This window comes from Protopterus annectens, chromosome 8.part0 (genome assembly GCF_019279795.1).
Source record: "Protopterus annectens isolate FY-2018-M chromosome 8.part0, PAN1.0, whole genome shotgun sequence".
Taxonomy (NCBI): domain Eukaryota; kingdom Metazoa; phylum Chordata; order Ceratodontiformes; family Protopteridae; genus Protopterus; species Protopterus annectens.
In genome coordinates this window covers 242,493,909-242,509,852 of record NC_056741.1, presented here as the reverse complement: position 1 = coordinate 242,509,852, position 15,944 = coordinate 242,493,909, and the positions used below count along the sequence as shown (strand labels likewise).

Genomic DNA, 15,944 nt, shown 5'->3' with positions numbered 1-15,944 from the left:
TTGTCCCCCAATGTTATACGGCTTTGTCCAGATTTATTGTTCTTAGAGGTTGAGAGGTATGATTCCGAATGTACAGAGTCTGTAGTCTTTTCAATTGGTAGTACCAGTATTTAAACAGGTCTCTACAGGTGTCTCTTGCAATTTGTAAATGTTGGAAATTAGAATAACATTTTAGCAATATCATTTTAAGTAAGGCTTGCGTGGAAAGAAAAAATACTGCACTAAGTATTTCACCACCGTGTGCAGACCATTTCTGATTGGTAGTCGTTTATTTGTCGGTCCCCACCTCAAGTCTGTTGCACTCACCCCCACACACCCACACCTGCTACTTTTACTGTCACTGACAACATGCATCGACTAGGAGCATGTTTCTCAACAGAAGTGACATCTGCAGGAGCTCCGCCCATTACCGCCCTCCATGGCAAGTCAGAGCCAGTCTTCCACCCACGGGTAATCTATATATAAAGCATTACGGTCTGAGTCATCAAAAATCTGTGGAAGTGCTATAGGCTGCAGCATGAAGACCCTTTACGTCGTTATCGCTTTATACTTGTCAGCCAGTAAGTGCATAAAAATAACGTGAATGCAACCAGAATGGGTAATGCTGATTCGGGGCTGTCCTGGCTGCATAATTAACGCGAATGTAACCAGAATGCATGTGTAATGCGGATTCGGGGCTGTCCTGGGTACATAATTAACGTGAATGTAACCAGAATGCATGTGTAATGCGGATTCGGGGCTGTCCTGGGTACATAATTAACGTGAATGTAACCAGAATGCATGGGTAATGTGGATTCGAGGCTGTCCTGGGTACATAATTAACGTGAATGTAACCAGAATGCATGGGTAATGCGGGTTCGGGGCTGTCCTGGTTACATCATTAACGTGAATGTAACCAGAATGCGGGTGCGGGGCTGCCCTGGCTACATTCGCCTTCCTGGGGCATGGAGTAGTCGGTCATACGTTTTCCCCCAAATTGATTTTTTTTAGTTTTAGTTATCTTCTTTTGAAAAGTTCAGTATGTTTTAGGAAAACACATTACAATGGTTACAAAATTGTAAGAGAAGAGCCTACAGTTATTGCAATAAAATGTACATGTATTTTCTCACCCCCTATGCAGGTGTTTCTCAGGTGTACGGGATAAAACAAAGACCAGGCATCATTATAGAGAAGCCAGGAGCCACAGTCAATCTGCACTGTGAGCAAAGCGGGAGTGATAACAACATGTACTGGTACAGACAGGCTCCACAGAAAGAGCTGCAGCTCCTCTTGTTCTCGTTTGCAGATGGTTCTGTACAGAAAGGAGACGTCCCCTCTGACCGGATAACTGCAAAGAGAGAGAACGTAAAAACCTTTCATCTCCAGATAAAAGAGCTGCAACCAGGAGATTCCGCAACCTATTACTGTGCTCGCAGTAGTGCACGGTAGTCTAAAGTCATGCAGTCTCTTATCAAAAACATGACACGCTTTGTAGCATGGAAAAAAGCTGTTTACAGGATTTTATTACATTTTCTTTTAATAGTTGTATACTTCATGCTGTAATGAATCAACTGTCAACTATATAGTTTAAAGCGTGACAATAATTAAAAAAAAAAATGCTGCATTTGTTAAGGTTAGCCAAGAACACAGGCAGAAGATAAAACAACTTGGTTGTTAAAACTTTAGTCTGCCCCACTTATAAAGTGTAGTAGAATGAAGTATTTATCAGCTTTTAAAAACTGTTATACAGAGGAGCACTTTGTTAATGATTGCTGACTTGAACTGTATAGTTGATAAGTGATTCTTTACAGCATGAAGTCTACAACTGTTAAGAAAATGCAATAAAATCATCCTGTAAACAGCTTTTTTTCCATGCTACAAAGTATGTCAGGTTTTTGATAGGAGACTGCATGGCTTTAGACTACCGTGTACTACTGCGAGCACAGTAATAGGTTGCGGAATCTCCTGGTTTTGCCACAAGTCCCAGATATTGTCTCATATTTGTATCCTGTCTCTTGTATGGTAAATCACTGAGGAGAATCATAATCAGTCAGTAATGCCAGACAGTAGAGTTTCAAACTTCCTATTCCTCAGAAAAGAGTACAGTTATGTAAAATCTTACCACAACAGTAGATGTCCTCGTCACTGTTGCAGTATTCCTGAAAGGAAGGCTGTCCTGTCCTGAGCAGCCCGTCACTTTGGCCAGTATGGAAAAGCTTGAAAAGGATCTTGTTCGCAACATACATCATCACATTTATACTCATCTTACAGAACGTAGGGCATAAAAGGGACGTGTAGATGCAACTACCCAAAACTGAATTGCCCCAGAAGGGAACAATCATCATAGGACAAAGGAGTCCCATGCACATCCTGAAGGAAAAATGTAGAATAAAAAAGAGGGGGTTGGAGGGATGGAGCGAAAACTGCAACAATGAAGAGAAGGACATTTACTGTTATGGTAAGATTGTATACAACTGTATCATGTCCTTCTATATCACTGTTGCAGTATTCCTGAAAGAAGGGAGAGTAAAAAAGCTCAAAAAAACAGAATGGGAGGTGGAAGGTTGAGAAGAGCCCTCAACAAACCCACATAAAATGGTTTCGGCTAAACCCACTCTGGCCCTAGAAACCATATCTGACTGATAATGCTTAGTAAAGGTATGTACCAAAGACCAAGTGGCAGCTTCAACGATGGAATTGGTGTGTAGCCCCTTGAAGAAGGCACCAGAAGATGCAACAGCCTTAGTGGAATGAGCTCTAACAGAAGTAGACAAGGATTCACTATGAAAAGAATAACAAAAATAAGTGGCCTTAGTTATCCAGAAGGAGATGATTTGCTTAGAAACAGCCAAACCCAAAGAAATGGGATGAAAGGAATCAAAAAGCTGATTGGACTCAGGTCTATCTTTATCCAAATAGTACCTGAGCTGTCTGTGCAAATCCAAGGTATGCAGGACTCTCTCAGTAGCAGACTGAGGAAAAGGGAAAAAAGAAGGTAGTTGTACTGATTGATTTTAGGACAACTCATTTACCACCTTGGGCATAAAAGAAGGGACACCCTGTCCCTATGATAAAACAAAAAAGGAGGAATGGCCATAAAGGCCTGCAGATCAGAAACCCTCTGAGCAGAAGTAAGACCCAGCAACAAAACAGTCTTCCAGGTACAATGTTGCAAAGAAGCAGAATCTGCAGGCTCAAAAGGAGCCTGAGACAATTTTCCAAAACAAAATTAAGGTCCCAAGGAGGAGGAATAGGTTTTCATGGAGGCTTAATATGCAGGACACCTTTAAGAAATTGGTTGACCTCAAAATGAGAAGTCAAAGGAGGAGTCAAGGGCAGATAAGCAGAAATGGCTGACAAATGGGCCTTCACAAAAAAATAGGCCAAGCCAGACTAGGGCAACTCATACAAATAAGAGAGCACCAAAGGGATCCCCACTGAAAAAAAGGTCCTGGTTGCGAGCATGGCATTGGACCGAAAATCTCTTCCTTTTAGACATATAAGATTTTCTGGTTTTGGGTGTCATTGCCTCCTGTAAAACACTGAACACATCTTCAGAAAAGAGGGCAAAATCCCTATCACTCACAAAGTTAGTTGCAGAGTGGACATGTGGGGATGGATGAGAGACTCCTTGTCCTGTGTAAGGAGATCTAACCGGTGAGGTAACTTGTAATGATTGCCCCTGGCCAGATAATTAAGAGGGGGAATGAGTGCTGTTGTGGCCACAAGGGAGTCACTAGCAAAATTTCTGGGGAGTTCAGCTTAATCTACTGCAGGACAGGACTCTTGGAAGTAGAGGAAGAGGAAGGAAAGCATAAAGAAACCCCCCTTCCATGGAAAGGATAGGGCATCTGTTTTCCAGGACAGATGGCATGGCACTTTGGGACAGAAGTGAGGAAGCTGCCTGTTCAGATGGGAGGAAAAAAGATCTACCTGAGGAGTACACCACTGATGGACAATGTCCACAAACACGTCTTTGTGAAGCAACCATTTGTGAGTCTGTATTTTGGACCTGCTCACAGAGTCTGCCACAGGATTGTGCTCTGAAGGAATGTATACTGCCTGAAAAATTAACTGATAACTTAGAGCCACCTTGCAAGCCTGAAGTGCCATCCTGCAGACAAGGTAAGATTTTGTGCCCTCCTGCTAGTTGACATACCACATCACTGTAGTGTTGTCTATGTATACCTTCAAGGGTCCTGAAGAGAACATGGGGTGAAAAGCCTGAAGGTCCAGAATCAGAGCTCTCATGTATTTGATGTTTATATGGTCTGATTTCTGATGGGGAAGCTGGAGACCTTGAACTTTCAGGTAACCAAGAGATGCCCAGCACCCATGTCCAAGGCATCAGTGAACAACTGTTGAGAAGGGACTGGAGGCTGAAAGGGCAGCCTGGGTTGAGTTTGAATGAACTCAAATTCCTTGAGACAGGGAAGGAGAGGTACACTGAAAGTCAGAGGGTGATGATACTGTAGCCAAACCAACTTGCAGTACCATTGCAGCTTCTGCATATGCAGTCTGGAAAGATGAAGCATCGGAACAGAAGAGGCTATGAATCGCAGGGCCCTAAAAAACAAAATCCTTGGCTGGCATGTCAGGTAGGGGAAGAAAAGACTGAAAGAAGGCTGTCAATGACAATACCTTTGGAGGTGGAAGAGAGGCCAACATTGGCACTGTCTGAATTCTGCAACCCAGACACACATGATCCTGAGAGGGAGTCAGAAAGGACTTTTAGAAGTCGATAGTAAACTCCAGACTTTGAAGAAGAGAGATGGTAAACTGCAGATCCTGTAAGAATTGACTTGGAGAAGTTGCCTGGAGCAACAGGTAATCTAGATAAGGAAAAATCTGAATGTCTTGGAGCCTGCAGAAAGCAATCACAGGAGCTAAGCATTTTGTGAATACCTTTGGGGCAGTAGAGAGGCTAAAGGGCTAAGTAGAAAACTGAAAATGAGAGGAAGACACAGAGAAACCTAAAAACTTCCTGTGGAAATGGTGAATAGGGATATGAAGGCCAGCATCTTTTAGATCCAAGGGCACCAGAAAAGCTTGGGGTAATACAAGAGGAAACAGAGTTTGAAGAGTAAGCATCCAAAAAGAAGGGCTTTTGAGAAAGGTGTTGCGCTCAGACAGCTCCAAAAATAGGTCTCTAAGTGCCCTCCTTTTGTGGACCCAGGAACATCCTGAAATAAAAACCCTGTCCCACTTGGGAAAGGGGGACAGGTTGTATGGTCCCTGAGTTCAACCAGGACACTAGAAACTCTGGAAAATGAGGAAGTTGCTCTAGATGAGGTTAAGGAATCCCAGAAAAAGGAGGGAGAATTTCCATACCATGAAGTAACCCTGAAGGATAATGGAAAGAACCCAAGAGTCTGAAGTGATGAGATGCCAATTTGGAAGACAAAGGGAGAGCCGAAGAGACAAAGGAACCTGGTCTAAAAGCAGGCTTATCAGATAAGGGAGGCTTCTGGGCCATAGAAATCTGAAAAGCCTTAGCAGAGGGGGCCCACCTATCACCCTTCCTGCCCTTAGAGGCCTGGCAGGGTTGCCTGCAAACCAAAGCTGATCTAGAAGAATAATTCCACTGGAACTTAGGGATAGGAGAGACAAAAATATGTTTAATGTCTTGCAAGGCTTTGCCTTTCTCTTGAAGAGACTTAAACAAGTTAGCACTAGCAGTCCCAAATGTATTATCCAAAGGAGCATCTGACAATTTTGCCTTAATGTCCTCAGGAGGAAGCCAAAATAGAAGCAGTGCAAACTTTCTTGCCAGTCATCTCCAATGCCCTGTTTTCCTTATCAGAAGGCAAAAGTTTAGAAGAGGCAAACATTTAGAAGGTTTTTCAGAAGAAACTGACACCACACCAGGATCAACAAAAGGACATCTATATAAAAATAGACAATCCTCAGGAACCTTATAGAACCTATCAGGTTTCTTAGGAGCAGCAGGCTGAGAATCAGGAGACTTGGAAGCAGCAATGAAAGTATCTAACAAGGCAACCAACACAGGAGGAACTGCTGATGGTTTAGGAGTATCCACCTCAAGCAACTCGTAATGTCTTCTCTGAATATTTGACACTTGAGAAGAATTCCACTTAAAATAATTTCATCATCCTAGCCATTGTGCCACTAAAGTACAATTCCTAAGTCAAAGGCATCTGTGATGAACAGGGCAAAGACCCCTCACCAGACAGGGAATCTTCATCTGAGGAATCTGGTTACCTAAACTGTTTAGAAGGGCCAGAGGTCCAAGGAGGAGGAGCAGATACTGAAACCCCTTGAGGAGGCTTTAGGGCCATTAAGGTAGAGGACATGCCCTGAGTAAACTCTTACCATTCCCTTTGAGGATCCATAGGATAAGAAGAAACATGCTTCAGTTTTTGTCTTTTCTTAGATGGGCCATCAGACCTAACAAATACCAGAGGTTCTGACCCTTGGCAGGATTTGAGAAGAGAACCTGGAACCTCCTCCCTGACCAATATCTGTGGAATCCCTCTAGGACTCTCTGAGATAATCATTCACAGTTTCCCCTTGATGTCCATAACAGACCCATGTAAAGCTTCAGACGATGTGTGAAAGTACGGATCCTTGCCAGCCTCCAGCGGGGTCACTGCGGTGGAATCTGATGTAAACACAGAATGACCTACAGAGCTATTACCTGCTTCTAGAGGGATGTCTGGTGGAGGCAGGGTAGCTAAAGAATTCAGCTGAGACTTCTTGGACTTCTAACTAAGCAGGAGTAGCTTAGGATTAAAGGATTCTGCCCTGGTACCCTGGGCTAACTGTCTAAACCGTTGGCTTTCAAGATAAATGGCCAGGAAAGACAAATGGCTTCTGAGTATCTTAGCAACAAAAGACTTACAAATGATACAAGAGGTATGGTTGTGGGAAGCACCCAAACAAAAAAAAAACACACTGTTCATGAAGATCCTTATGGGGAGTCTGCCTCCCACACTGACAATTTCTCCCTCTTGGATGAAAAATACAAGACCAAGAAGCAAACTTTTTAAAAATAAAATAAAAAGAAAAGATAATCCCAACAGGGCACTTATCTGTCATTCTAAAATGTCAGAACAGCAACAAAATGTTCAAACCACCTGGCAACAATGTTATTCAAACTGGCGGCAAAAGAAGCTCTGGTTACTTGTGTCTGTATGTTCCTTTTATGTCCTATGTTCTATACAAGGAGCATAAATGTGATGTACAGAGCAAACAGGATCCTTTTCAAGCTTTTCCATACTGGCCAAGCAATCGGCTTCCCAGGACAGGACATCCCTTATTTCAGGAATACTGCAACAGTGGTATAGAAGGACATACATAATGATGCAAAACCTGTTCTATCAACTTTTTAAGTGAATTGTGGAAATATTTAAAAACTGCAGGTCTGCAGATGATTTTGTCACGCACCCCCCGCCTTTATTGTTTGTGCAAAATCCTTGAAGACGTTGACAGAGAGGTATTGTGCTGCTGTCTGGTTAAAAGTGCTAAGTGTTTTATTGTCTCAAAGCCAAACCAAAAATGCATGCAGATGTCCATGTTTGTTGCAGTTTTAGACTTTATTAATTTGAATTCACAAAATAATGACATGCATTTGAGCTTCAAAGTTTATAGCCTTCAGAAAATACATCTTAACATAGCTCATATTATTCTAGCAGCTTTATAAGAGCACTATTTAAAATCTATCCCTATTGTTTGGTCCTCTGTCCTTCTGTTATTTTAGGTTTTGTCCAATTTTCTTGCAGTAAAAGATTGAGATGTATGGAGCTTCATCAGAACCAAAATACAATGCTTTAGAGTTAAGTTTTGTTACAAGGTATAAGGAACTGTTTTTAGTTCTCAAAGCTGATTTGGTCCATGCATTACAAAGAATTATGACTGAGTTAAAATGGTAAACTTTTTATTATGTGTTTTTGACATGGATGCAAAAATTCACCTCTGGAGCTTCCCTCTTGAAATGAATTTTTTGACATCCATGTCTTGCTGCCTCAAACACATAATATAGAGGATTATGATCAGGTCGCTCATCATATCATATATGCAGTGCATAGCATGCCCTGATTACACTTAAGGCTAAATTATATCCTGGTTCAGCACTGCTACAGCCAGAGACTTGGCCTTAACAATGCTTATAGGGGTACTTAACAATTGTCACCCATTCCCTACCTGTTGTTAAGGTTGGATCTGTACTAAAAGCAGACAGCACTGACTAGTAAACGGAAGCAGCAGGACAAGACGCAGCTGAGCTACAACTCCCCTTTCTGCCTGCTGTCTGCTGAAGTGCACACATTATTTTGAATTAAATTGCTTTCCTTACACAAAGAATACTAAGACATCAACCACACCCCTGCTGCTTTACCAGTTTTCAAGGCTAGAACAACACATCCCATTTATTTTTTCTTTTGGTTAATTTGTAGTACATGCAGCAGATAAATCTCCATGCACTACAAAGAATCAATAGATGGCAACCCTTTATGATGTGTTCTGGACATGGATGCCGAGATTTGCTTCACTCTTGGGGGAATTTCTTGACAGCAATGTCTTGAACACATAAGTATAATGAAGTGATTACAATCACAGATCCACTCCTTATCCTTTATATTATGTGTTCACAATATGGATGCCAAGAAATTTACCTGACAGTGGTGAATTTTGGTGCAGGTATGGAAGAACCAAACCCTTTAGGTGCATGAGTAGGCAGTAGTAAGATATTCCTTGCCAGACATAATTTTCTAATTTTCTATCCCGATATTTAATCTAATAGTGAAGTTCACAAGAAAAAGAAACTGAAGATTGTAATACAACAGATAATCAGATTATAACTTTTGTATAAGGCTGATGTAGTATCCTTGGCTAAGACTGTTCTGCAGACAGCTAATTCTGTTGATTGTGTTCCTATATATGAGATTGTTCTATTGTTTGAGAATCATGAGGATTCTGATGAGGAATCTGATGTGATCCAGTCACCTGGATCCTCTTCAGAGGCAAATCTGAGCTTAAGTCCAAACAAGTGTTCACTTTTCCTCAGATGACTGCTAGATTTAGTGATATTTTTGCCTGGGTGCAGTTTAGAACTAACCTTAAGGTAGGCAGGACATATGATATGACAGAGGCATGACCAGCATGCCCAGTTCTTCTCTATTCTTCTTACTGGCTAAAAAAGCCTTTTTGGAAAATAAGTTACATATACTACCACGCAGGTCCCTAAATCTCAAAGAAAAAATATAGGGTCTCCTCAGATATAACAAGTCTCTTTTCTCATTTGGCTGCAGACCCAACTGCAGTCTTCTGCCCGCTTCTGCCAAAATAAATGTTCAATCAATCCAATCAAGCTGGCACCCCCTGATAAAGAGATGATGGAATCTTCAGAGCAAAAAAAGGATGTCTTTCCATTCATCTAGCCCTTTATAGTATTAAATCTTTGTAGTCACTATGTATTTATTTAACAGTGAACATACAGGTTGGATGATTTTGCTGCATCCTAACCTGCAGAGCAAAAGTTTTATATGAATAAAATTGTGTCTAATTTGACTGTCAGTTTCAACTCATTTGAAGAGAGATGTGCTTTGCGGAAAGATATGGTCTCAAGCACTGCTGCTTCTTCTGTTATATTGAGACAATATGCTTAGTTAGTTAATCAGAACTTCTCTGATAATTTAAAAGCCAAAATTTTGAATGCACCTTTAAGTTCTGAATTTGTGTTTGAAGTCTCTGTTACACAGATTTTCGAACAGTGGGATGATAGAGACAAATGAATGCATGGGGTATTTAGGATGTTTCATGTATGACATTCTCCCCACACAGGGTATCTTCCTTCAAACAAAACCACAACCAAAGTCAGGGATCCAAAAGGAAATGCCAGGAGGATAATTCTTTGAAACCAAACAAGAGGGGTTTCTTTCCTAAAAAGGATCAACCCCCTTCAAAGGAATGACTATGCTGAGTCACAGAGCACCCCCACACCCCACCCTTCTCTTTCTTTTTCCCCCAAACACTCTTTCTCAGTTGTGGAGCCTAACTGCAAATAGTCTCAGACAGATGGATTCTGAGAATAATTTGGAGAGAATACACTTGGTAGGGATAGAAAATCTTCCCTCTTTCAGGGAAATTATCCCACACCCACCAGACAAGACAAGAGATTTTTTTCTCCAGTGCTCTATCTCATGGTAGAAGCAAGGGTCATAGAACCAGCACCAGTGATATACAAAGGCAAAGGATTTACTTCAGAATATTCTTAGCACAAAAAAAGGAGCACTCCTTAAGACCTGTCCTGGATTTGTCCTTCCTAATCACCTTTGTAAAAGTCCTGAAATTGAAAACACTCACCTTACAGTTGGTCCTAGCATTGCTTCCAGACCACTGTTGCAAGGTGACTCTAGATCTAAAGGGTGCTTATCATCATATTTTTATTACTCCTAGATTCAGGAAAACTATGCCTGGATAACATTATCAGTACTCTGCATTACCCTTTGGATTATCTACTACAGCTTAAGTATTTACAAAGTGTCTGGCCCAGTGTTTGCCTACTGCAGAACCCATCCATATTTTCTTTATTTAGAAGATGTGCTGATTTGTGCAGATTCTGTATCCAGGTGCATGGAGGCCTTAGACAAGGCTACATCCCTCCTTTTTCACATAGGCTTCAACTTGAACCTTCAAAAGTTCTTTATCACACCATCTCAATGAATTATTTTCCTGGGGTGTTGGATAGACACAGTAAAAAGGATGGCTTTCCTGCCAGAAGACAAAGTTCTGACTTACAGGAGCATTTTCTTGGATTTCTCTCTTCTAAACAGCAAGTGAGTTCCTCAGAATTGTAGACTCATGGCATCAATGATCCTCATGACACCACTAGCCAGACTACATATGAGAACAATTCAATAGCACTTGAAGAATTGCTGGACCCTGCACCTTCATCCATTGGATTTCCAGTTACTAGTACTGGGATTAGTGAAAAAGGATCTGAAGTGGTGGAGGGATCAACAGTCTCTGAATCCAAGACTTCCTTTCTGTCTTCAGACATCAGTCCAATCTGTTCAGACAGACCCTTCACATCTTGCTTGGGGAGCAGTGTCCATGGGAGTTCAAGTGCAAGAATTTTGGAGTCCTCAGGGCACATCAGCGAACATGAATTACTGCCATCATCTTTTTTACATTTATGTCTTAAATGTTCTTCACCATTTATAGACTCTGAGTCATCTTCTAGTGGTTACAGATAACATTTCTGTGATGTGGTACCTGAAAAAGCAAGGGGGTATGAGGTCATATCCTTTTTGCCTGTTGACAGTGATGTCTAGCTCTACAGCATTCTCTGACTCTCTTCAGACCTTATACAGTCTGCAGACCAAGATACAGTGGCAGACAGACAAAGCAGATCCTGGATAGACCTTCATGAGCAGAAGCCTCATGTAAAGGTCTTCCAGGATACATCTAGATGTGTGGAATACCTCAAGTAGATCTGTTCACCTCCTTTCAAAACAGACAACTGAAAAATTCTGTTCAAGACATCCCTACAGCCATTCTTGGAAGACAGACGGTCTATCATTCCCATGGTCAGGAATGTTTCTGTATGCATTTCCACCCTTTTCAGTGATTCACAAGGTACTTCTAAAGGTTCAGAAAGAATTACCAAAGATCATTGTGAACCCCCCCTTTTGTCCCAGGCAAAGTTGTTTCTCCTTTTTAATGGAATTGGTCAAGGGGAATTATCACAAGCTTCCTCACACACTTGATCTGCTCATACAACATCAAGGATGAATGATTCACCCAACCTTAGAGCAATTGCAACTGACAGCCTGGAAAATTCTACTTTGATACCTTTAGGTACTTATTCCATCAGGATGTGCAGCAGGTATTTAAAGATGCAAAAAAACCTGCAACTAGCAAACTTACTTTTACAAGAGGTTTTCTATTAGATGCCAAGACAACAGCAGAGGTTCCATAAGGGTTTCAAGTCTTCTGGTTTTGAAATGTTTGTGTGAGCTACATAGAAATGGTTTGTCATATGCTTCTATCAAAGTGCATCTTGCAACCATCTCAGCTTATCTGCCCATGGATCTCCCCTTTCATCTCTTTTTGTGGTTAAACTGTTTATGAGAGGAATGTTGTTATGTAAGATCCCCTCAAAAGCAAATTCCTCCTTCCTGGGATCTCACCTTTGTGAAAAAGTGAACTTTCTTCTTCTGAACCTGTCTGTCAGGCTCATTTACAGTTTGTTACTTGGAAGACTGTTTTACTCATTGCTCTGATATTTGCATGGCAAGTGTCTGAGCTGCAAGATCTCAGGCCAACACTTCCTGATTCTTCACAAGGACAAGTAATGGTGAGTGCAGAAGAGAGGTGAAGAAGAGAGTACAGGCAGGATTGAGTGGGTGAAGAAGAGTGTCAGGAGTGATTTGTGACAGACGAGTACCAGTAAGAGTGAAAGGGAAGGTCTACAAGAGGGTAGTGAGACCAGCTATGTTATATGGGTTGGAGACAGTGGCATTGACAAAAAGGCTGGAGTCAGAGCTTGACGTGGCAGAGTTGAAGATGTTAAGATTTGCACTGGATGTGACGAGGATAGACAGGATTAGGAATAAGTATATTAGAGGGTCAGCCCAGGTTGGAAGGTTTGGAGACAAAGCCACAGAGGCAAGATTACGTTGGTTTAGGCATGTGCTGAGGAGGGATGCAGAGTATATTGGGAAAAAGATGCTAAGGATGAAGCTGCCAGATAACAGGAAAAGAGGAAGGCCTAAGATAAGGTTTATGGATGTGGTGAGACAGGACATGCAGGTGGTTGGTGTTACAGAGCAAGATGCAGAGGACAGGAAGAAATGGAGACAGTTGATCTGCTGTGGCGACCACTAATGGGAGCAGCCGAAAGAAGAAGAAGAAGGGTTGTGTTATGCACTAACCCATCACTCATGTCTAAAGTTGTTTTTAAATTTACCTTGAATGAAGCCATCAATCTCCCAGTGTTCAATATTGATCCAAAAAAATCAAGGGAGAAATGATTCTACCTACCTTGGATACACACAGCCAGCTCAGGATCTACCTTGACAGAAATATAGCCCTTTAGGAATGCTGAACAGCTGTTTGTCTTCTATAGAGAGCTAAGAAATTTCAACCTGTCTTTAAGCAAATTATTGCATGATAGTTGTCCTCTTCAATTGTTTTTTGTTACTCCTGCCAAGGTAAATCTCTTCCAGGCAAAGTTAAGGTTCAGTCGACTAGTTCCTTATCCTCTTCAATGGCATATTGGAAAATGACGGACTCTTGAAGCATTCTAGAGGCAGCAACCTGGTCCTCTGTTCTTACCTTCACAAAGCACAACAAAATGGATTCCTTTTCAGGGTCCAGAGCAGGCTTTGCTAGGGCTATTCTCTAGGGGCTCCTGGATCCTTACTCTTCCACCTCCCTGGTAGATTAAGCTTTGGGAATATACCCAAAATGCCACTGAGGCAATGGGAATGATGAACATAGTGCAGTTGCATAAGTCCTACTTACCTGTAACAGTAGATGTTCAAAGTGCTCACTGCCTCAGTGGCAGCACCCACCCACTGTCCCTCAGATTGTTCATAACTGAGGTGAGTTTCAACTTCTTTGATTTGGTTGTTGATTTGGTTTTATAGTATTGTGATTGTTAGTGAATTTACTCTTGCTAGATGATTCTGGCTTTGGATACTCTCCTCTCCTTCTTTGTGGAAGCAAAAAAGCCTGAACACTCACTTTCTACTTATGGAAGGCAGGTAAAAATCTAATTTTTGCTAATGACTCGTCTGGGGTCACAGGAAACAACAGCTGAACTTGTGTTCCTAGCTGCCTAGATTTCCAGATGGTGAACATAAATGATTCCTTTTATGGATTTTATTTTCCAGTCGTTGACATTATATTTGAAGTTTTTTTTTTTCCTGGGAGCTCACTGTAACTAAAACATGTAAATACCAGCTCTTTTTCACAGTAATGCTTGAAGCCCCATATCATAGTTGGAGGTATTTTGATCATTTGTTGTGTATCAGCAAATACAGTCTACAGCATTTCAGTAGGAAGCAATTGGAAATAATGTATGGCTTGCATATCTTCTTCCAAGATGGGGAGCTTTGACTCCACATTGGGCAGTGCAGTGGTATTTTTGTCACCTTGCAGCAAGAGGTTCTCCAGTTCGATTCTCGGCTGGGGTGCCTTCTGTGCAGAGCCTGCATGTCCTCATTGGATTCATGTGGGTTTTCTCTGGGTGCTCCAGTTTGCTCCTATGGTACAAAGACATGCATCTGGAGTGTTTCTCCCTGGGCCTCTGCTGAAAATTGGCTTTGTTGAACTTTTCCGGTAAACAAATAATAAAAAATCTTGGCAGCTGCTGAAGATACAACAGATCATCGGTTTCAAGGACAAAAACAGTCTCAACTGTCATCCGATGATTTCTGTGACTTTCTGCCATTAAAATCTATTGCTGTCATTTAGATATTGTTCTTTTTAAATCAGAAAATTAAAACTGAAACCCCATAAAGTTGAAAACACTAAAATGCATTATGATGTGTGTGCTTTTCTATGTGCTCTCACACAAGGCTTCCTATTTATACAATGTTTGCTTCTCCAGTCGGTGACACTGGTGGGTGACTATTTACTTGTATCTCAAACCTTATATAAATAAACTACACATGCCTTGTCATGAACTGCTGTGTAAATAATCTACACATACAAAGACACTGATTACCCCATACTAATTAGGATATGCACATGCTACCCTATTGTGAAATATCCTGGATATAATGGCTTACCATGTCTCTGCATGTATTTCAGGAGTTAAAAATTCATCTTCAACCTTTATGTGTGACTTGTCTTCTTGAGAATCCTTTTAGGGCATTGTTAATTAATATAAAGTCTACATGTAACAAGCTCAGACATGTTTTCACTTTTCTTCATGTTGTGGACTTGGCATTTGTCACAGAGACTTGAAATGAGAACAGGTCTCTGTGTGATTCAGACTCCTAGACATGGTAATATCAACGGTGGAGTTGCTTATCATCCAAACAAGGGTTAATGATCCCTGACAACTAATCACTAGGCTATGAAAGGAACAAAGTAGTTAAAGACAAAGAAAAGAGAGATAGGCATTTGTTAAACAAAGTACCGGTGGGACAGGTTGGTTTGGGTACTGTTTATTTGTCAAACAATGGTCCCCCTTAGCTCTTTACTAAGATCTTACTTGAACTGAATAGATAGCTCTCACTGTCCTCACATATTATTGTGGGGATATTTAAATGTTTTGCTGGATGCAGGTTCTTGTGGATTCCAGTACAATAGGGAGACTAAAATTCATTCTAAAATAGATTTTAAGGAAACGCTTACAAGATTTGGGACTGTGCAACTTTTAGCCAGTGGTTAATGTCTGGATCCTGGGATACATACTTTCAACAACCAGTATTTCATCTGTTAGCAAGATAGATTATCAACTAACCCCATACTCCTAAGTGAAAGATATGGATAGCAAGGGAGTGTTTCCATGTGCACTTTCAGAACACAATGTTGTGATAGTGGATATTCAGTTTGGGCTTAATTTGGAAATGGTGTGTTCCAAGATCAGGAATGCATTTAATATTTATTTATTTATATCTGTTTACAGGGGTAGAGCATTGATCAATATTGACCAATTTCAGGATCAGCCTGGGGGAAATACAAAACATTTCACAAGCAAAAAATATGCAAATGTAAGCAATAATAGAGTAGTTCAGACTAATTACATAGAAATAACTGTTTATATACAGTCCAGTGAGCAAGCACAGCACAATGTACAATCAAGCAGAGTTTAATGTACAGTATATCCATTTGTTACCAAAGTGGGACAATCTTTAGTGAATCTTGAGAGAGGAGAAGAGAGTCGGAAAGGAGATAGGTGATATGTCCTATGCTGAAGAAGCAGCATTTGGCTTGGATGAAGAAGTGCTTTCTAAGTTGCTTTCTGAATTTGGAATAAGTGTTGATTT

General features: G+C 41.1%; 1 gene segment (V, D, J or C); it reads left to right on the top strand.

Moving 5' to 3' along the window:
• Positions 1–467: 467 nt before the first annotated feature.
• LOC122808209 lies at positions 468–1,428 on the top strand. The segment is given in 2 exon segments: positions 468–560; positions 1,121–1,428. Coding segments are annotated over 2 exon segments (351 nt in total).
• The last annotated feature ends 14,516 nt before the right edge of the window (positions 1,429–15,944 follow it).